Here is a 21,573-nt window from a genome sequence, read left to right as displayed (position 1 = left end):
TATAGGATGTTAATCTACTTGTTAGAAGGTATGTTGTACTGAGGCAAAATCTTCCCTTCTAACAACCTTTCACTGGTTTCAGTTGACTTCTTCCACACAGTAATGCTTCAAATACTCAGACAGCAAATGCTGCTCCTCCTCTGGTTTCAGTTGACTTTCACTGGTTTCAGTTGACTTCTTCCACACAGTAATGCTTCAAATACTCAGACAGCAAATGCTGCTCCTCCTCATCTCCTAGACAATTGTTCCCCATCCCTTCAACCACTCCTTGTGCCACATGGTCTACATGCACTTCTCCTTTGTTATCTCTCTCTCTTTTTCTCTCTCTCCCTCATCAGTGTCACTCTTGGAAGGCAGCTCCATAAATGGAACACAATATTTCAGGTAAGATCCCATAAATCATAAATGGGTCACTGCCAATCACAAGCCCAGGTGTATGTTGACTTTTTTTTTAATTTATTTTTTATTGGTGTTCAATTTACTAACATACAGAATAACCCCCAGTGCCCGTCACCCATTCACTCCCACCCCCCGCCCTCCTCCCCTTCTACCACCCCTAGTTCGTTTCCCAGAGTTAGCAGTCTTTACGTTCTGTCTCCCTTTCTGATATTTCCCACACATTTCTTCTCCCTTCCCTTATATTCCCTTTCACTATTATTTATATTCCCCAAATGAATGAGAACATATAATGTTTGTCCTTCTCCGACTGACTTACTTCACTCAGCATAATACCCTCCAGTTCCATCCACGTTGAAGCAAATGGTGGGTATTTGTCATTTCTAATGGCTGAGTAATATTCCATTGTATACATAAACCATATCTTCTTTATCCATTCATCTTTCGTTGGACACCGAGGCTCCTTCCACAGTTTGGCTATCGTGGCCATTGCTGCTAGAAACATCGGGGTGCAGGTGTCCCTGCGTTTCATTGCATTTGTATCTTTGGGGTAAATCCCCAGCAGTGCAATTGCTGGGTCATAGGGCAGGTATATTTTTAACTCTTTGAGGAACCTCCACACAGTTTTCCAGAGTGGCTGCACCAGTTCACATTCCCACCAACAGTGTAAGAGGGTTCCCTTTTCTCCACATCCTCTCCAACATTTGTTGTTTCCTGCCTTGTTAATTTGCCCCATTCTCACTGGTGTGAGGTGGTATCTCATTGTGGTTTTGGTTTGTATTTCCCTGATGGCAAGTGATGCAGAGCATTTTCTCATGTGCATGTTGGCCACGTCTATGTCTTCCTCTGTGAGATTTCTCTTCATGTCTTTTGCCCATTTCATGATTGGATTGTTTGTTTCTTTGGTGTTGAGTTTAATAAGTTCTTTATAGATCTTGGAAACTAGCCCTTTATCTGATATGTCATTTGCAACTATCTTCTCCCATTCTGTAGGTTGTCTTTGAGTTTTGTTGACTGTATCCTTTGCTGTGCAAAAGCTTCTTATCTTGATGAAGTCCCAATAGTTCATTTTTGCTTTTGTTTCTTTTGCCTTCGTGGATGTATCTTGCAAGAAGTTACTGTGGCCGAGTTCAAATGTATGTTGACTTTTTAAGAAGACATGTATGACAGGACAATATTGAGGTTCGGGTCAACAAAGACCACAAGGTCTTTTTCCATGCATCATCACCACATGCAATTGATTTTTTTGACACTTCAGACTCCATTCATTAGAAAGGCTTTACATTTATATTATATTTGTAGCTGTAAAAAGTCCTGCCGTGTGTTCTGAGCAGAACCATCTTTTAACTCCCCTAAAACATTCAAGTGATTGGAGAAGCCTGGCACAGTGGGACAGCCTGGGTGGCTGTTAGCCAGATGTTGGAGGGACACATGGCTTCATTGGGCCCCTCCATCCTATGGCTCTGCAAGCCAACCCCATGTGCTCTGCAGTGTCACCAAAGAACTGGGACACCAGTTCTTTCCAACAGCTTGCTGTGGGAGAGATGGTCCTGAGAAGCCGAAAGGCACTCCCGGTGAGTCAGAGTGAGCTGTAGGCTGTGTGAGTTCCCAGAGCAGGGACAGTGGCCTGGACAGCACTTATGGGCAGCCACACAGCAGGTCAAGGAGCAGATGTGCAGAGCAGAATACACCCACACCCTCGATGGAGAGACAGCAGAGCAGCGGAGAGTCTCCTTTGTTGCCAAGACTCCTCGGAAGAAGTATCTGGAGAGGAACATTCTGGGGAAAAAGGATTTTCTGCTCATCAAGCTTCAAGGGCTTAGAGTACTAGAGTGCTTGTGCTCAGTGTGGGTGGGCCAAGGGGTACACTCATGCATTCAAATCTCATCTCCTACAACACTGGCTATTCCTGCTTTTTCCATCTGAAATTTGGTGAGTGTGCCTTTTAAGCCTTCATTCAGCCCATCCAGCAATACGTATACAGGAGCAGACACAGAGCCCATGGCCCTCTGCTGGTCTGCTACTTTAGGTAGCCCCAGAATTGGCCAGCAGTCACTGATTCTGGCTCTTTGGCCGGCTGTGCATGAACCTAAGTTCACGAACCAAAGTGCAGCCAGGCAGCAACTGCTCAATAAGTTGGCTGGGGAAGAATTTGTCAAATGATTTGCTGGGATAGAAATGTAATTGACCTCATATGCCTATCCTGAAGTCCACTCAGAACAAGGATGAGAATGGCTACCCTGATTTATTCCTGGGAACTCTGGGTGGGCTCTTCATGACAACTGCATTCTCTTCTAAATGCTCACACACTGTCAATTTAAAAATCCATCAGGACAAAAGTGCGTGTAAATGGGTCACTTTTAATGGCCTCTGGGCCACTGCTCTCGAAAAATCTTAGCCTGCCTTCGTGTTTGGAGAATTCTACTACCTCATCCATATTTCTGTGATTGCCTTCCCGGGCTATATTCTTCCATTATTTTAATAAGCTTAGTGGTACAAGTGAACCTATAAAATATAAAATATTTTGTCAATATATTGACAATGATGGCTTCTGGAGTTCTTTTTGTCCTCATTACTGGAGGGATGGCCCTGTATGAATTACGCCAAAACTCTGAGGAATACACCACTCTGGGACAGGAGGAAAGAGAGGGCTGTCACCCCGCCCGGGGTCAGTCAGACGGTTTCGAAGTAGAAGCAGCCATGGCTAGCACCCGGCTCTAACATTAGATACCTGGATGCCCTGGGGCCTTTTAGCCTCTGAACGTTCCAGGAGTATTGCTTACCTAGAAATAAACTCTGGCTTCAGAAAAAAAAAAAAAAGGAAGCTTACAGCTTATAGCTTCCTTAATGGAACAAAAATGGTATGCAACATAAAATTGGATTTACACTGAACTCTTCAGAAGCATGCCTCGTGCAGAAGGGGTCCACCCGTGCTGAATCCAATCGTATGCTGGACAGTGCAATGGGGGGCTGAACCCACCACCCACCATTGGTTCCTCTACATGCTCGTAACTAGAATGCTTTGCGGCTGACTGGCATGATTGTAATTTTCCACCACGCTCTGCCTGCTGTCTGTTGCACTGAATGGGTAATGACATTTTTATTTGGGTTAATGTGATATGAGATGGGGCATGTAATATGAAAAATGTTTTAAGAAGCAATGCAGAGAAGATATTATAAGACGGTGGAGCATGCTCTGTATGTTGGCCAATAGGCATTGTTTCAGGCTTTCTTCCTTGCATTATACACAAGTAGTTATGGAATATTCACTCTCACACGAGTTGCATACAAACAAAAGCTCTCTTTGATGGGCTTGCAATCATTTTTATACAATCCACAAGCCCAGCAGTTATTCCCCTAGATTTGCAGACAAGCAGGCATAGGTGGCTTGTGCAAACACACAAGCACAGATGAACACACAATACTATCGTCAGATCTTAATAAAAGATTCTCATTTGATGGTTACATTTCATCTTTGTAGGATAATGAGAAATTTTTATTTTTGTTTTTCCCACATTTTTCATAAGGCACATATGTGATACTTATCATCAGATAAAATATTAATGTTATTAGCTTTTAGAAGAATGATTTCTTCTTGGGAATGACAGTCTAGCAGCCAAGCCCAGGGAGAAAGGTTCCCATTTTGCTTCTCTCACCTCTCACATTGATTGGCTTTATTCTAGATGGTGCTGAGTGTATGGTGTTCAGCCATTTGGTAACTAGCAGTCACCATCAAGGGTAAAGTACCCTCCTCAGCCTGGGAAAGAAATTCTTCGAGGAAGGAAGTCCTTGCTTAGCTGGAGTTGGCTGTACTACTAAATTGCCCAGTTGAAAAAAATGGATTTTTTTAAGACTATGTCTAAGGAATTCTGAGTCAAGGTATAGACAGGGGACAATAGAGTTAATTTAACAAGGTGGAAGAGCTTTCTGAGTGGTCAAAAGAGACAGCTCATAGGGAAATGACAAAGAAGGGCTAAGGATTTCTCCTGATCATAGGCGTTCTTCTCTTTTTTTTTAGGTGATTCACAGAATTTCATCAGTGGAGTTTCTTTCTCTGAGACTAAGATGCTGACCTTGTTAAGTACACTTGACCCTGGGAGAGCAAATCCTCAAAGCCACTGCCAGTTATTAGATTTCCTCTCCTTGGTAGTTTTTAGTTGTGTGACCTTGGTTGGGTGAATTGCTCAACTTCAGTGAGTCTATTTCTTCATCCACAAAATGGGAATAATGAGATCTTCTTTGAAGAGTTGTGACAGTGATTAGAAATATATAAAAGGCTTGGCACTAGAAGGCATGACAGCTATCCTCTGGAGGACCCCTGGTTTGGATGCCTGGCACCATTTCCTCTCCTCTTATTCCTTAGAGACAAGACCCCATTGGATCCACCTGTTCTTGCCTCACCATGTTATCATTAGTTCCTTGTCTCTGTCTCTTCATCTTTATCTCCCTGCCAATTACTCTAATTCAGGCTTTGCCACCTGTCTGTCACCTGGAACGTGGCTATCATCCTGCTTCTTGAGAACAAAGCAGCATAAGTAACGTTGTAATCTCAATACTTTGTATAGTGTCTAACACATAGATGGACTAAAAAAGTTTTCTTTTTTTATATAGATTTTTAGAAAGACTTTATTTCAGAGAGAGAGAGAGAAAGAGAGAGATAGAGCACAGGCAGTGGAGAAGGGTAGAGGGAGAATCAGGTTCCCTACTGAGCAGGGAGTCTGATGTGGGACTCGATCCCAGGGCTCTAGGACCATAGCCTGAGGTGAAGGCAGATGCTAAACCATCTGAGCCACCCAGAACCTTAAAAAATAGTTTTCAAAGAGCTTCATAGCCTCCTTTCTTTTCACTTTTCAATCCAGTCTGTACTTAGTCACCAGACCGGTCTAATGAAAGTACTTGTTATCTAAGTATCCCCATTGACTGAAGGACGTAGAACAAGCTTGTTATCCTACCTTCTAAAGCTCACTAAGAATTGAATCCTGCCAATAACCATAAGCTTAGCAGATCTTCCCCTAGTCAAGCCTTCAGATGAGATCATAGCCCAGGCCAACAGCTTGACTGCTGCACACAGAGGCCCACAGAAACCATGAGCTAATAAAGTTTTACTGTTTTAAGCTGCTAAATTTTAGGGTAATTTGTTACACAGCAATTGATAACTAATACATTTGCAATGTCACCTTCTTGTGGCAACTCTTGTGAGTTGTCATACATTACTAAAGTTTTTGATATTTGTTCTATCAGGAATGGGCTTAGTGCAACATATTCAGTTGTGTCTCTAGAACTATCTAGGTGATGACAGATTGAATGTTCTTTGAGGGCTTTGACATAGAAGGAACATGGGTTGATTGAAGAGCTCTTTCTATCTTAGCATGAAGGTGGTGCAGTTTGCAGGGAGCTGGCTCTGTGCCAAAGACCTGGTACTCATGCTTGTTCTACCTCTTAGTTTAGGCAAGTCATTTGAATCTCTCTGAACTGGGATCCTCACCCTCAAACAAGGGGCTAATTGCAGTGCACTATAAAGTCCCTTTCCATTCTAGGATTTGAGTGAGGTCACTAAGCATCAGATTGAGTTACTTAAGAACCATGGAAAGAGCAGGCAACTTCCCAGTTTGGCACAGTAAAGGATTGAATCCATGAGCCTCTCTATTTGCTCCAACACATTCCATCCATGGTAAGAAACTCTATTTGCATCTCTTTGATGCATTGACTTCAGAATTACATAAAGACCTAAATCTGGTTATTTTTATGTTTCAAAAACTTAGTAAAAGTGAGAATTAGAAATTCAGATCCTCTGACTCCTGGCTTGTTGCTCTCTCTTCCAAAATCAGAATCCACATTCTCTTTGTTCCTCAGTCAATTTACTTCTAGGTTATAATTTCACTTAATGCATGATGCCATGAACTTGGAAAACAAAACAAATAAACACCATTAAGCCTTTGGGATCCCTGAAACTTTGGAGAACAGAGTCAGCCCGGGTGCTAGAGATAACACATTTCCTGATTAGGGAGAGAGAAGGAAAGGACCCCTTCTTCATTATCTTCTACTTCTAAACCGAGATGCCCCCCCCCCGCCCCCTTCAATGGTGTGTAGGTGGGCTGACTCATTGGTCTACGTATAAAGGAGATTCAGGAAAGAGCCTGAGCAGAGGGTACCACCCTGAGATCAAAATATGGCCCCTGGGAGCTGACCCCCTGGGGCCATGGAAAGTGGAGACTCCAGAGGTACAGGTATGACTTGCAACTATCCTCACCTCCTCCTTCAGTGTCTGTCACACGGGTCTAGAGGAAGTGTCACATCCTGCAGGCTGAAAGGCTGAAACTCCTCTCCTTACTCCCTCACTTTCAAGTACTTCATAGCTCCTCGCCCTCCAGTGAAGCTTGCACAAAACACTCCCCCTAGCACAGAACCCTCTGTGCCTCAACCTACTTTTCCAGTTTTCTCTCGCTAATCCGTTACATGTACTCTGTGTTCCAGCCAATTTGTACTCCTCTATTCCCTGAACACATCCTGTACTTTTTGTCCAGATGCCTTTGTTCTTGTAGCTCTTTCCACTTGCAATGTACCTTCTCCCTCTGTCAAAACTCAGTAAAATCTTCAGGACTCACTTCCAATGCTATCCCCTGCCCGCCCCCTCCCCCCCAAAGAGGCTTCTTATGCTCGAAAAAGGACGTCAACTCTGTCACTGTTTTCCACTACTTAGTAATAATGTAGGAATTCATGTACTTTGTTACCCTTCTACATTATAAACCCTTTATAGACAGGAACTAATAAATCTTCATTGCATTTTACAAATTTAATGTTTCATTCTATTTGGCATTCTTAGACCTGTGGGCAATGTTGTTTTGGAACTGATGTCAGAGGGGGATTTTCTGAATAAATAAGAGTCAGCTAATGGGGGTGGGAGATGGCATTTAAGCATATTGTTGACTTTAAAAAAATTAGTACCTTAAAGTGCTTTAAACTGGTGGCTAACAAATATAAAATTAATATCAGTTAACCAAACTTACTACCTCCTTCTGCCACCGAGATATTAAACACATCCATGACTTATTTTTATGCAGAATTTCCTGCTGATAAGTATCAGCTCTAGCCATCTAGGTGAATAATCAAGTGTCATTTCTAATAAGTCAGTGGCTCCTGTCAAGAGTTGTGACCAATTAGAACTCATCCCGATGAGGAGGTGGCTGCTGGTGTTGCCAAGCAACAGCCAAGCTGGGAGGCACATTTAGATGCTCGTTTAGATTTAACCAGTGGCAAGTCAGAGTGACATTATGATTCTGGCAAAAGGAAAGCCAAATTATAACCCAGGATGGGGTACCCGTGATGAGGAGTGTGTTTTCTTTTAAATGCAAATGGAAAAGGAACATTTTAACCAGAATTTAAACAGTCCATCATTATACTGATTTTAATTAGGAGATTAGGTGTCAGTGGAATACAACTGTGTCGAAGGATAATGGTCTCTTGCTGCTAGATAAATACCCAGACATTCTGGAAAATGGGCAACTGGTCAGGCAGAGACAATGTATTTTTGGACTCCAAAGTATTTATTACCACAGCCACACTTGGTTATAATGACTTTCATTTTTATTGTTTGGAAGGATTAAGAAATAAAAGCAAATATTAAAAATGGACTGCTGGAGGCTCATGCCGCCAAGAGAAAGCTGCTTGCTGCAACATTACTGGGAGAGTGGGTTCTGTTCTAGAAGCCCTCGTGCATGATCGTCTGAAGCGTGTACGCTGAAAATTTAAAGGCCAAGCCAAACCATGATGAAGACTGTAATCCTGTGAAGACTTTTGCACTGAAATGATCGCAGCTATGCGTTTACTCATAAGCTGGCTATATCAACTTAAATTTTTAAAAATTGTAGTCATTCTGGAGTAATATGTCTTCTCCAAGGCAGGAAAGGCCTAGAGGGAATAATAACCACATCTGCCTCCGCCTTTAAGATTCATACATTATTGACTGTGCCTTCCTGACAGGAAACATCTGGATGAAAGTGAAAAATTAGGCAGAGAGCTGGATTCTCAGCAACTGTGAGAGATACCAGCCTTCCCTGTCGGTCTGGCTTGTCTTTAACTGAGTCCCTATGCACACAGATAGGATTGGCTCGTTTCCTGTTGAGTGACACACCCAGGCTCTCATGTATGACGCTGCCGGCTGTCCGGTATCTGCTCAGCGGGTCACCATCAGCTTATTTTGTGGGCGAATGAGGAAATATTCGTCACTTCTACAGTGCTTTGAGGACTGAGAAGACATGAGCCACCATACTGGGGCAGATCCATGGTCCATCCATTCTGGAGCCTGGTCTCTGCTAGAGGCACTTACAAATGGCATCCTCTATGGACCTTACCACCAAAGTCACAGTGTCCCATGGCCTCATTTCTCCCAGGAGCCAGTCTGGACATTAACCACCCATGTTTTCGCCCTTCAACTTATCTGAGCCCAGAACAAACAATGTTAAACAGATTTCTTCACTGCAGACTCTCCCAACTCATTAACAGGCGAAGGTACATAACAAATCTCTCAGAAGATGGTTGTCAGGGGGCACCTGGGTGGCTCAGTTGGTTTAGTGTCTGACAGCTCAGGTCCTGATCTCAGGGTCCTGGGATTGAGCCTCAAGTCAGTCTCGCTGCTCAGTGGGGAGTCTGCTTGGCCCTTTCTCTCTGCCCCTCTGCTCATGCGCACTCTCTCTCTCTCTTGCTCTCTCTCAAATAAATTTAAAAAAGAAGATGGTTGGCAATATTTTATGGAACTGTATGACCATGGGTCCTTTTCAGTCCTCAACAATTTCAAATCCTTTTCCTTGGTAGTAGTTCATAGCTTGAAAGTTCATTATCATATAAGTATAGTTTTGATACTTTTCTCTTAAAGGTATTATTTTATTCTTGGTTACACTGAAAGTTAGCTGCCACTTTTGTGCTGACTTACACAATCTTAGAAGAGTCTTAGAAACTTATTCTAATTGATTTAATATTTGTAAAATCAGAAGAGCTTAGAGGAATTTACAAATGTGTAGATTTCATAGTATGCCCCCTCTTTCAGATGAATTATAAAATTTAAAAATAAAATTAGAGCTAACCTGGGTCCCCTGGGAATCTCCATTATTTATATTTTTCCCTCAGAGAAGAATTAATTTAGCCCCAGTTTTGTTTCGTAAAATTAAATCTATTTACTTTCTGACCCATAATAAAGTTTTACATAACCCCAGGGCTGCTCATTAATAGTCTTTGGTAGAGAATCTAGTACAAGACACTAAAAATTTCAATAAATCCACTGGTTGCCCTTTTTAAAAAATTAATCTTTTAGGGGACAGAGCGAGAACTCTGGCAGGTCAACTGAGCAAAATGTTCCCTAATAAAAAAAAAATCCATTGTTTTCCCAGCAGTGCTCAGCAATCCTGTAATATAAGCCTCAATAGCTTGGCTGTCACTCGACTATGATTTCTGTGGCCTCTTTTTCTGGAATCAGGAGCACAGCAACCAAATTTTCACCAGTGCCTTATCTTTCTATGTTGTCCCTAACCTGAAGCCAAAAACCACTTTTATTTTAAATAAAAATATGGCTTTGTGATTTAATGCTGATTTTAAAGTAATCTCTGAGCATTGCTGACCCAGGCTACCTAACAGGCACATGGATCAAGATTGTGCTATCTCGGCCCTTTGAATATTAATAACGCTTCCAGACACAGGTAGTAGAGGGCGTAGATTGCCAAGGTGCCAACGGAAACAAGCTGCACAATTCCAAGGGAAAACAAATCTTTGTTTCAAGAATGAATTCTGAAGTTTGATGCTAAAAGTCCCCAAGCTACTTATGAATTCAGCAAGGAATGGAGATATTGGTATTCCAAAGCTATTTCGGGGAAAATGGACTCAGGTGTCCGTGACCAAGTGGAGAGCAGGCTTAGGTCAGTTGTCTGAGCTCCTCTTGTCATCTCTCCCTCCTCCACCCTATGTCCTGTGTGCCTCACTCTCCTCTCTGTCTTTGGGACCTGCTTTTTCTATTTCTGCACGTATATACCTGTGACTCTCCAGAGAGAAAGCCAATGATTTGCCTCATCCCCTTATTTAGTTTTTCCTTGATAAAGCTATTCCCTTTTATTTTTCCTTTGTCTTAGTCTTAACATATATCCTTCAGTAGAAAGCTTCCTGGCTCTTTGATTCTTCATCCATCCATCCATCCATTCATCCAGCAAATCACTATCGAGTGGGCATTATGTGCCTAGTGCTATGCAGTTAACGACAGAGAAAAGAGGAGTAGAGTCAATGGGCTGTTAGCTGGCAGTAGTGCTACAGAGAAAAATAAAGCAGGGAAGGGGTCTGGGGAAGCCCTGGGTCTGAGATGGTCAGGCAAGGGACCAAGAGGGAGACTCATACCAGTGCTTTCCACTCTGGCTCTTATCAGAATTACGGCAGAGAACTTGTAAAACATACAGGTTCTCAGGCACCGTTAGAAATTCTCATTCTGTAGGTCCTAGAGTGGCTAGAATTATGTATTTTAGCAAGGATTCTAGGTGATTCTGGTGCAGCCCTTGGTCACATGGGGTTCCAGAACCAGTGATATAGAGAGCAAAAGCCAATGGGAGGTTAAAGCTCAAAGAAACATCCAGAAACCTAAAGGGTCACCTAGGCTGCTGGAGGAGGAGGCAATCAGGGGCACTAAGGCCTGCACGCTGCCCTCCCTTCCTCCTCCCCTCCACCCATCTTCCACAGGATAGAAGCTACCCCCTGGTGACATCCTCCATCCTCTCTACACTTTAGCATAGACTAATGCTCCATGCTCAGAATCCCAAACCTCGCTCTTCAGATTCCAAGGGGAGCTGCCTTTGGAATTAGGAAAACTATTTTCTCTCCCAAGAAAGCTTAGCTTCTAAAACCACTGTCTCAGTAGGGCTCGAGAAAGCCTGGTGTGCATGCAGGTCAAACCTAAGCCCTGACCTCCTTGTTCTGGAAGGCATCCCCTGCGTACTTCTAAAGCAACATGCACCACTGATTCAGTGCAGGAAGGAAAATCACAGGCAACATGATTTGTGAAGCACAACACACACCGACATGCTTTAATATTTGAAAATATTATTTTTTGCACAATTTTTTTTATGGCGGTGCTCCTTTCTACCTAAGCAGCATTTAACACCTCTGGCTGCTCCTTCATCCTTGAAATGCATCCCTTCCTCACTTTCTGGATTTCTTTTGCAGGCTGATCTTCCTGAGTCTTACTCGCAGGTCTCTCCTCCACCCCTCTCTTGAATATGGCTCTCGCCACCACCCTCTTCTCTTCCTACACAACACACACTCTGGGTGTGACCTCGCCTATTTCTGTGTTTTTGATGATCATCTTTCCTGCTCTTCTCTCCCAAGCTCCAGATCTGCTGTCAACTACTTGCTGATGCATCTATTTAGATAACCCCCCTCCACCAAGAACCTTAACTCACCCAGTCTAAATGCCCCAGAGGCAGGAAGAAAGGTGACTATTGCTTCCACTAGAGTGGCATCCTTTCTAATAGAAACCCAAGAACTTAAAGTTAACTGTGTTGAGCAGAAAGATTTTCTTTCTTTTTTTTTTTTTTAAAGATTTTATTTATTTATTCATGACACAGAGAGAGACACATACACACAGACAGAGGGAGAAGCAGACTCCCTGTAGGGAGCCCGTTGCAAGACTTGATCCCAGGACCCCGGGGTCATGACCTGAGCCAAAGGCAGATGCTCAACCGCTGAGCCACCTAGGCATCCCAGGAAGATTTTCAATAGAGCTAAGTTTACCAATGGTTTATGTTAAGTAATGGGACAAAACTAAAGCAAAACCCAGGGAATCTGGTGTGTGACATTTCTTCTCCCTCCCCATGCCCTCCCCTCTACCCTGCCTCCCTCCTGCCATCTACAACCTCGCCCTTTCCCCTAGGTACCTTTCTGCACTAAACCACTTGAAGGAACTCTATTTTCTGCACACCAGAGGAGAAAATGCTTTGGATCCCAGGGGCACTGAATTTGTTTGGGAAACAACATCATATCAATTTCCCGAGTACACCCTATAAGGTGCTAAAGAAATCTAGACCTTGAAAAAAGATCCAGATTTATTTATTTTTCCCAAAGAAACGTAGCTCAAATCTGTCAAGAAAGCTTTTTTCCCCTTTCTTGCTTACTTTAGAAAAGAATCAGACACCCTTTACCAATTTCTTTTTAACAAGTGATCAGATTCTGCATCTGTAGCACTGCCAAGTCACTGTTTACTCACGAACAGTGAAATTTGATGCAACATGTTTGAGTGAGTGATGTCAACCCATGGTTCACCCACTTCTCTTCCCCTTCCGGGAAGGGAAGGTTCTGGTTAACCTCATTTGGGTGGTCAAAACACGGTTTTGCAGTTTTTTTTTTTTTTTTTTTTTTAAAGATTTTATTTGTTTATCCGTGAGAGACACAAAGAGAGAGAGGCAGAGACACAGGCAGAGGGAGAAGCAGGCTCCATGCAGGGAGCCCGATGTGGGACTCGATCCTGGGACTCCAGGATCACACCCTGGGCTGAAGACAGATGCTCCACCACTGAGCCACCTGGGCTGCCCCTTTGCAGGTTTTCAAGAAGCAGGCCCTTCCTTGAAATAAATCCTCACCTGCAGTCTCAGTGTGTAACAGCGGAACATGGGGCAGGGCGCATTGCTCCAGCTGAAGCCAGACTTCCCCTCCTTGTGTTTCCTTGAGGGGAGCTTCCACGAGGGGTGGCTCCCAGCGCTGGCTTTATGTTAGAATCACCCAGGGAGCCACAAAACCCCTCCAACCTGGGCTGCATTCCAAACCAGACCGATTTCATCAGGACTTCTAGATGCAGGACCCAGACAGCAGTGGTTTCCAAAGCTCCCAGGTGATTCCCATGTGTACCTGCAGCTGAGCAGGGGCTGGGTCTCCTGATCAGAGGGGGGCCTCCCCGATGAAACTGCGGCCCGGAGGCGGGAACTGAGCATTCGTGGGGAGCCCCACGCGCGTCTGGGCCCATTCTCGAATGTGCCTTGCCGCCCTCCTGCCAGTAAGGCTGCAGTGTTCCATCCTGGGTGAAGCATTAGCAGGCCCGCAGGAGCAGACCGCAGAGCTACGTTTTTCTAAGGGCTTTACCGGTAAGAATGGAGAAATCTGTGTTTCCTCTGTGTGAAATGCGTTTCCAAAACTTAGTTGGTTCCAAACTTCGGCAGAAAAGACAGAAGTGTTGCTTCTGATCCCCTTGGGTTTCCACAGAGGCTCCATTTGCTCCCTGTTCCTTCCCCCTGCCCTCCAGACAGCCCCTGGGACCATCCTAAGGAGCCTTAGAACAACGTTGGAAAATTACATGGAGGTAAGAGAAGTGGGCAAACAGAGGCTAAGCACATTCCGGAGCTGGATTCGAATGTTGGCGGTGCCGCTTACAAGCTGTGTGACACGGAGCACGTTACTTAATCTCTCTGTGCCTCAGTTTCCTTATATGTGAAATGAGAGTGATCATAAGAGCATTTACCTCACAGGGATGTGCTGGAGATTAAGTGTGTTAAGGTATTTAGGAAGTCCTCGGAGAGGTGCCTGGCACAGATATGAGCTTGGTGAGTTTTAGCTGGTGCTTAAGCTGAGCTTACCCTCTGCCCTCAAACACTGAAGGCTGTGTGGAGACACAAACCCAAACCTCGCTGAACATGGGCAGGATCCCTGGTTTCTGAGTGAGTTTGATTGGATGGGATTAATTATGAGGTCTGGGACCTCTCCTCTTCTGGGGGACGTCAGAAGATCTATAGGAATTACCCAGGACTGGATGGATGAGCATCTTGGGTTGAAGAGTAGCTTTCATTTATTGACCTGAAGACAGGCCGCTCTGAGCCCAGGCTTTCTGATGGATGGCTCTGGAAGGACACTTGCTCTGGAATTGCACAGGTACTTGGGACTCTGACCGAGATACTTCCCATCAGAAGGGCTCAAGTGCTCGGTCCCAAGTTCTTGCAGAATTGAGAGCAGACACCAAAGCCGGACCAGCAGCTGGTGAAGAACTTGGCCAAGAGGCAGGCCAGACGGCCCAAAGAAGAGGGCGGGTCTCTGGGTGGGGGGCAGAGGGGGCCCAGGGTTTTAAAGAGCTGGCGGTATGTTGTGCTCCTGTCCCACTGACTTCGGCTCTATGGTGACCCTGGGCATGCCTGTGTCCCCCCCACTTCACCCCTCCCCCGTGACCCATGGCCATCCCCTCCCTACTTCAGACTGGATTCACAGCTCACCCTTGTTTCAAGCTGTACCCCGGTTCCTCGCTCTGTAAAAGATGCTTCACCCTTCAGATGCATCCGCATCACCTGGGGGTTTGTTCGGAATAAAGAATCTCAGGCCACACCCCAGACCTGCTGAATCACAATCTGCATTTTAACAAGATCCCCAGGTGATCCATCAGACCTGGAAGTATGAGAGGCACTGCTCCGGTTTTCTCCTGGGCAGAGTCTTGGGACGTGTCCCCACAGACGTGCCCTAAGTGCTTGTAGACTCACAGTTGCTTCCTGGCAACTGGAGGTATGGGGGGCTGGAGATGTGGGACACACTCCATCCAGTACGGCACCCTAGGCTTTTTGGCATCATAGGGGGAGGTTCAAAGGCCCCTGTGCATGGGCCATTTCAATGTGCCAGGCAGACAAGTGATGCCATGTGAACCTGCTCCCCATCGCGCTCTGGAGGGAGGGAGCCGTCCGTCCGCGTGAGTCTGCATTCCCTCTGCCTTACCTCGTTCAGCTTCTCGGGACTGAAAGCCGAAGTCAGGACACTTCTGACCTCTTCCCATCTTTTGTCGCGTAAAAACAGGACACTGTCCATTACTGGTTTGGACTCCAAGCCCGACACCTGAGAGAAATAAGCAGAGGATTAGGACACAAGGGAGCCAAAGCCACCTTGGTGATGATTCGGGTCTATGATAAACACTCTGGTTAAAGTCCACCAATGATCAACGAATTAGCTTGCTCTTGCAAAGATGCAGAGGGAGCCTGCAAAGGCTCGTAGGTAGTGACCTGGAGATTCATGGCCGAGGGCCTGGTGGCAGCAGGTGGGTAGGCTCTGCTGACCCAGTTCCACCCAGTTCCACCAGTTACAATGTGGTCATCACTGTACAATGAACTCGGTGGCCTCTGTGTGTTCTGCAGTCCCCCTGCTGGGCCTCGGGGCCAGGATTCCCCGAGGACCAAACAGCAGGCTTCGTGCAGATGGGCTCGTCTATATTGGCATTGAGTTTCATGTCTGAACTTTGTGGCGAGGGGTTTTGTGTGGCTGGGTTGGTTAGGTTGGGCCGGGAGATGACAGACTGGGTCTTTGGTGACATGTGTTGGGGGAGAGAACATGGGCAGTGTAGGAGGAGGGAAAGGGAAAACAAAAAGAGATCTTTCAGATGTATGTCCCAATGGAACTGCTGCTTTTTTTTTTTTTAAGACTTTATTTATTTATTTATTTGACAGAGAGAGAGAGAGAGAGAGAGAGCATAAGCAGGGGGAGTGGCAGAGGGAGAGAAGCAGGCTTCCCGCTGAGCAGGGACCCCCCCCCCCCCCGCCAATGTGGGGCTCAATCCCAGGACCCCAGATCAGCTCTCAGGACCCCAGGATCATGACCTGAGCTGAAGGTAGATGCTTAAACCAACTGAGCCACTCAGGCACCCTTGAACAGATCTGCTTTGAAGAGAAATCCTGTCATTATGTTTCTGGGTTCTTCTATTCATTCATTTTCCTTATTCAGCAAACATTTGTTGTGTCTCATATGTGGAAGGAGTTGTCGACATAGTGTCGAATAAAGAAAACATAGCACTGGCCCTCACTGGATAGTCTATTGGGGATGCAGACAGTAACCCTCTAAACTAACAAGTACGCGCGTTAGGAGAGAGAAATAGAGCCAGATGAGAGAATGATAGGCCTAACCGGCCAGGAAGGCTGCTCTGAGGGGAGTTATTCAAGCCAAGTCTGAAAACATGCAAAGCATGACATCTCCTCTCCCTTCTTCCTAGGCTATTCTTTTCCATCTTGAAGCCAACTACTCTTACCAGGTCATCAAAACTGGGGTCCCCACACCTGGTTGGAGTGCCCCCAGACTCACAGCTGTGGGGCACAGGAAGGCAGGGGGATTGAAGGACCAGGCACTCTTTGGCACCTCGTGTGATGGACACTTTTGCTATTTCTTTTCACCGTTTCATAGTTGAAATATAAAGCCAGCCATCATAATTCAAAAGCCTGGTAAAAACTCATGTTTAGAGGAAAATTATAATTTTCTGATAAAATATGAACATTCAAAATAAGCTATAAAACATAACTGCAAAGTATCCAGGGGGGATTTAATTATATATTAGAACTAAGTTGCTGAGATATTTTTTCTGCAGAGAAATCCCTCTTCCTATTTAGAATGAATTGCTTTAGGAGTGCCATGGTCCCTATACAGAATCACACTTCTGTGGAATCTAGGGAACATAACCCATGTGTTTGGGTTCCAGAGTCAAAGGAGGAAATGGCACATTATGTAAATTTACATATTGGCAAACACCCAGCCCTGTGCCACGCTGCATGTAATAAAGCATTTCACTCCAAGGAGAGCTGGGTAGTGGTTTATGGGGTTCCAACAGAACAGAATATATTAGAGCCGAGAGTCATGGTTGATTGGATCTTGCATCTGTCCTTCAGACCTAAGGATTGGATCCATGAGATTTTTTTTTATCTTGTACCCAGAGGACAAATCTAGTCTTCCATGCAATATGTCAGCATCGTCCTCAAATATCTCCCTCATCAACCTGCCATGCCAACACACTCCTCTCAGCCTACAACTGCCATTAAAATTCTCCATTTTGTGATGGGAAATTTCAGGGCATTGGTTAGAGTTGAATTTTTGTTTCTAGAGATGACTCTGTAAGAGGGAAGAGCAGATTTTTGAATGTTGTATCTGGAAAGAGAAGACTGGAAGATCAGAGAGTGGTACTTAGGATGCACCAAAAAAAAAAAAAAAAAAAAAACTTACTGAATGCATATTATGTGAGAGAGGAAATTTGGGTTGTTTCAGTGACCCTGAGGGGTGGAAGTGGGTTCCATAGTGGAAGCTTTGAGGAAAATTTCAGCTCACCTAAAGGAGAACTTCTGAACAGTCAAAAGTCAGAATTGTTCCAAGATAAAAATAACCTGCTTTGAGTAATGAGCCTCCATCACTGATGACTGTAAACCATTTTGGGGAAATTCTACATGAGAAGCTTGAGCGTCCAGGGGGGTTAGTCTAAATGACCCTTAACAACTCTTCCAACCCTGGAGTCTTCATCTCCAGGGGACCCCTGCAGGCTTGTTTGTCTGTCTTCATATATATATGTTTTTCAATTGTGGCAAAATACACATAATGTAAAACTTACCATCATAATCACATGTAAGCATACAGTTCTGCAGCATTAAGTACATTCACACCGTGCAACCATTTCCACCATCTATCCACAGATGCTTTTCATCTTGCACAACTGAAATTCTGTGCCTAGCAAACACTAACTCCCCACCCCCCTCCCCCAGCCCTGTTTCCACATAATACTTGACTAGTATTACTGAGTGATGCCTTGAGGGCTCCCTACAGAGGGACCTCCCCTGAAGGAATGAGGTACGGGACTAGTAGATCTGACAGGGCAGAACTGGGAGTGTTGAGACAGGAAGGCACCATGAGTCTCAGGGAAGAAGATCCAGAGAAACAGGGCTTTCTAGACTCCTGTCTGTCCACCCAATTTTGTCTCCTGAGTCTCAGCGAAGGTACCTCCAATCACTATCCAGCCAGGGATTTCCAGACAATGGGCCATAACCAGCCATGAAATCAATGCAGTGGATTGCAAACAGCATTTTAAAAAAGAAAAACTAAGGAAATAAATAGAACAGAGTAGAAGATACTCTGAGAAACATTTCACAAACTATGAATAAGTATTTTGTTTTGAAAACAAAATAGGATGTGTGTGTGTGTGAAAGAGAGAGAAATAAAGTGTGTTTGTGTACTCTATGTCATGATGTGCAATGTGGTTTTTTTTTTATATTGTAGGCCACAGTCAAAAAAATTCCAAAAGCCTACTCTAACCTAAACCCCCAAATTGGAAGTCATCCCCCCTTCCTCAGCTAAAATCCTGTTAGTTAAAAGTTATCAAGGCTGTGAACATTTCTTGAGCACCTATTATGTGCCAGGTGCTATGGAGCACTGAAGCCACCAAGATAAGGAATGGAATCCTTGCCCTCAAAGGAGCTCACAGTTGACTTGGAGGGTGGGAATGGGGTGGTTTCCAACCAGTGTTTGTTGATCTTACAGCTAACAAAGTGCTTTTCACACTCATTAATCTTGGGGTAATTCTCCAGGAATTAGGAAACAGCGCCTTGGCAAGCAGCAGTAGTGGCTTCATGGCTCCCCTGCTAAGTTTCCCTTGGACAGTTGAATGTGTTTGTCTTTTCAATTAAGATCTCTTAAAATAGAGTCTAGCTTCTTATTAGACCAACTAAGCATAAGCTTTAAACTTCAAAGAAGCACATCATTCTGAGGAACAAGTTATCAAAGAAAACCAACAACCTCGGCATTCCGTGTTGATGTGAAGAGAGCACCATGTATTGGGTGGTTAGCACATGCTAAACCCGTGGCTCTCAACTGGCCTGAGAGAGCCCCATGAGAACCACCAGCTCTTCCTAGAAAATGCTGCAAAATGCATGCAGTGCATGTTTGCTATAATTGAGTATGCATGTCAGGATGAAAAATGTGTAAGAAGTATAATAGAATATATTATACTAGCCAAAAAGAAAAAAAAAAGTTCTCTTGCATCCTGGAACATGTAAGAACTTTGACTTAAGATGTGTACGATCTTGGGCAGCCCGGTTGGCTCAGCGGTTTAGCGCCGCCTTCAGCCTAGGGCGTGATCCTGGAGACCTGGGATCGAGTCCTATGTCAGGCTCCCTGCATGGAGCCTGCTTCTCCCTCTGCCTGTGTCTCTGCCTCTCTCTCTCTCTCTCTCTCTCTGTCTCTCATGAATAAATAAATAAAATATTAAAAAAAAAAGATTTGTACGATCTCTATGATGCCCTGGCAGGGCAGTCAACAGTTCTTCAACGGCCTACACAGAACTGTAGGTAAACAGAATGAGATGCTTTTGAAGACTCCAAGATACTGTTATAAATCATCAGTCACGATGCCAGAATTACCAACCCGTTCAGTGTAACGTATGTCAAGTAGGCTGTAAGAATATAAATATCAAAGTATGCCATGATCACAAAAACGCTAGGCCCAGTGTTGCAGACTTTCAAATTCTTTTTTTTTTATAATTTTTTTAATTTTTATTTATTTATGATAGTCACACACACAGAGAGAGAGAGAGAGAGAGAGAGAGGCAGAGACATACGCAGAGGGAGAAGCAGGCTCCACGCACCTGGAGCCCGATGTGGGATTTGATCCCGGGTCTCCAGGATCGCGCCCTGGGCCAAAGGCAGGCACCAAACCGCTGCGCCACCCAGGGATCCCCTCAGACTTTCAAATTCTTGCACAACTTTGCACAGATGAGGAAGCTCCATGGCATGACCTCTCTCCTCACCTGCATACATGAATCCTCTTGCATGGCTCCTTATTATGTTAATCAACAAAAGCTCTAGAATTCTCTCACCTGGATCACCCCAAATTCTACACCTGATGATATGGTATTTGCAACATAAGACAATTGCTATCTGGCTGTACAAAGATTTTAACCAAAAAGGGCTTATATTTGGTGCTTTGAAACAGTGAAAGTGTTCTGTCTCCACTGGACAGTTTTTACCCATTAGTCTTGGCCATAGAAAATGATCCTAAGGCATACACTTTGTTTCCTCTCTCTGCCTTAGACTTTGACTGGTCTGAGAGCCTGGCCTCCAAGTGAGGACCTGGCTTAGGGGGCACAACCCAGATCGGGCTCCGTCTGACAACTCGGTATCAGCTGGTGGAAGGAAAGGGACCTCTTCTAAATTGGACAAAGTCCTGATATGGGCTCTGGTGGTCCTGCCTGATAGAGAGTTCCTAGCATTTTATCCACCAAAGAGGAGGAAACCACAGGCTTGGAACTGTGCTTTTGCAAGCCCCATGCCCCACAGCATGGCCTCTTCCTGACAGGGGCTTGTTAAATCTTCCAAGGAACACCTTCGAAAGTTCTCAGCAGTTTCTTGACAGAAACAGTGTTAAGGAAGGACAAGGTATCTCTGATTTAGTACCTGTTGTGCTTGGCTGGGAAAAGAAACTCTCCTGGTGGGCCCGAAGAGGGACCCTCACATCTGAAGCTCTAAATGGCTCTCTGGGATGCCAGTGGGATGCCATGGTTTACCCAATGGTGCCGACTGCCACCTGCACTGGGAACCAAACACGCCTGGTGGGTACCTCGTCTGACGCTCGTACTCGACGCAGAAGAAATGGGCCCAGAGAAGTTGAAGGACTGGTCCACAAGACTCAGCTAACAAAAGGCAGCAAATCCAGAATCTGATTTCAATTCTTTAAATTCAAGCCGTGTGCCTTTTACCATACTGCTGGGCCGTGGCTTACAGAAGGTGGGGAGGACGGGGGAGAAACAGGGTGTTACTAAAAGAGATCAGGGCAGAGGAGGAGCAGGAGGGGCAGGACTCACAGGCACAGTGACTTGATTTCATGAGACGTTCAGGAATATAACCACCGAGGTGCCGGAATTACTTCTGTGGCTCCTTTACTGTTCTCTCCCCCAAGTTCTAGATCTTAATCTCCTGGTTTATACACTTACTTCTACTTCAGCCACCACAAAAGTTAAAGAAAGGAGGCCTAAATATAAGAACGAGATTGTACTTATCTCTCTTTTTAAAAAATGTAAAGCTGGCTTCCTGTTGAAGCAAGGGTCAGGTGACACATGAGCTGTGAAATCATTTTCAGCAAGATCTTGAAGTTTGAAAAAGTTCTGCAAGACTCTGACAGAAGAGCATTGGAGCATTCAAATCAATACCACTTAGCACTATTCTTCCCTCCGTCAGGCTTCAGGATGCACTCAATGCCTTTAAAAATGTTAGGGTTCACACTTCCCCACCAAGTTGAAAACGTGGAGCTAAGTGTGTTTTACCGATCACGTGTGGTGCCCCGGGCCTGGCTTTTGCATACCAGTCAATGTCCAGACATGAGAAAAGCAGGTGAAAGGGGGAGGCTCTCAGGGTGTGGGGATCTCACTATGGCTATGATGCAGGGGCTTCCAAG

The 21,573-nt window shown here is 44.8% G+C and overlaps 1 protein-coding gene across 3 annotated transcripts in view; it reads right to left on the bottom strand.

Moving 5' to 3' along the window:
* The window catches only part of TBXAS1 (thromboxane A synthase 1), a 161,855-nt gene that overhangs the window by 57,992 nt on the left and 82,290 nt on the right, over positions 1–21,573 (bottom strand). For all 3 annotated transcript variants that reach the window (XM_072777419.1, XM_072777420.1, XM_072777418.1), the window contains one exon: positions 15,106–15,222. In XM_072777419.1, the coding sequence (XP_072633520.1) occupies positions 15,106–15,222 (117 nt within the window). The remainder of the gene's footprint in view (positions 1–15,105; positions 15,223–21,573) is intronic.

Source organism: Canis lupus, chromosome 15, assembly GCF_048164855.1.
Source record: "Canis lupus baileyi chromosome 15, mCanLup2.hap1, whole genome shotgun sequence".
NCBI lineage: Eukaryota > Metazoa > Chordata > Mammalia > Carnivora > Canidae > Canis > Canis lupus.
Note: the sequence above shows the minus strand (reverse complement) of the source record. Positions and strands in the feature narration are given on the sequence as shown.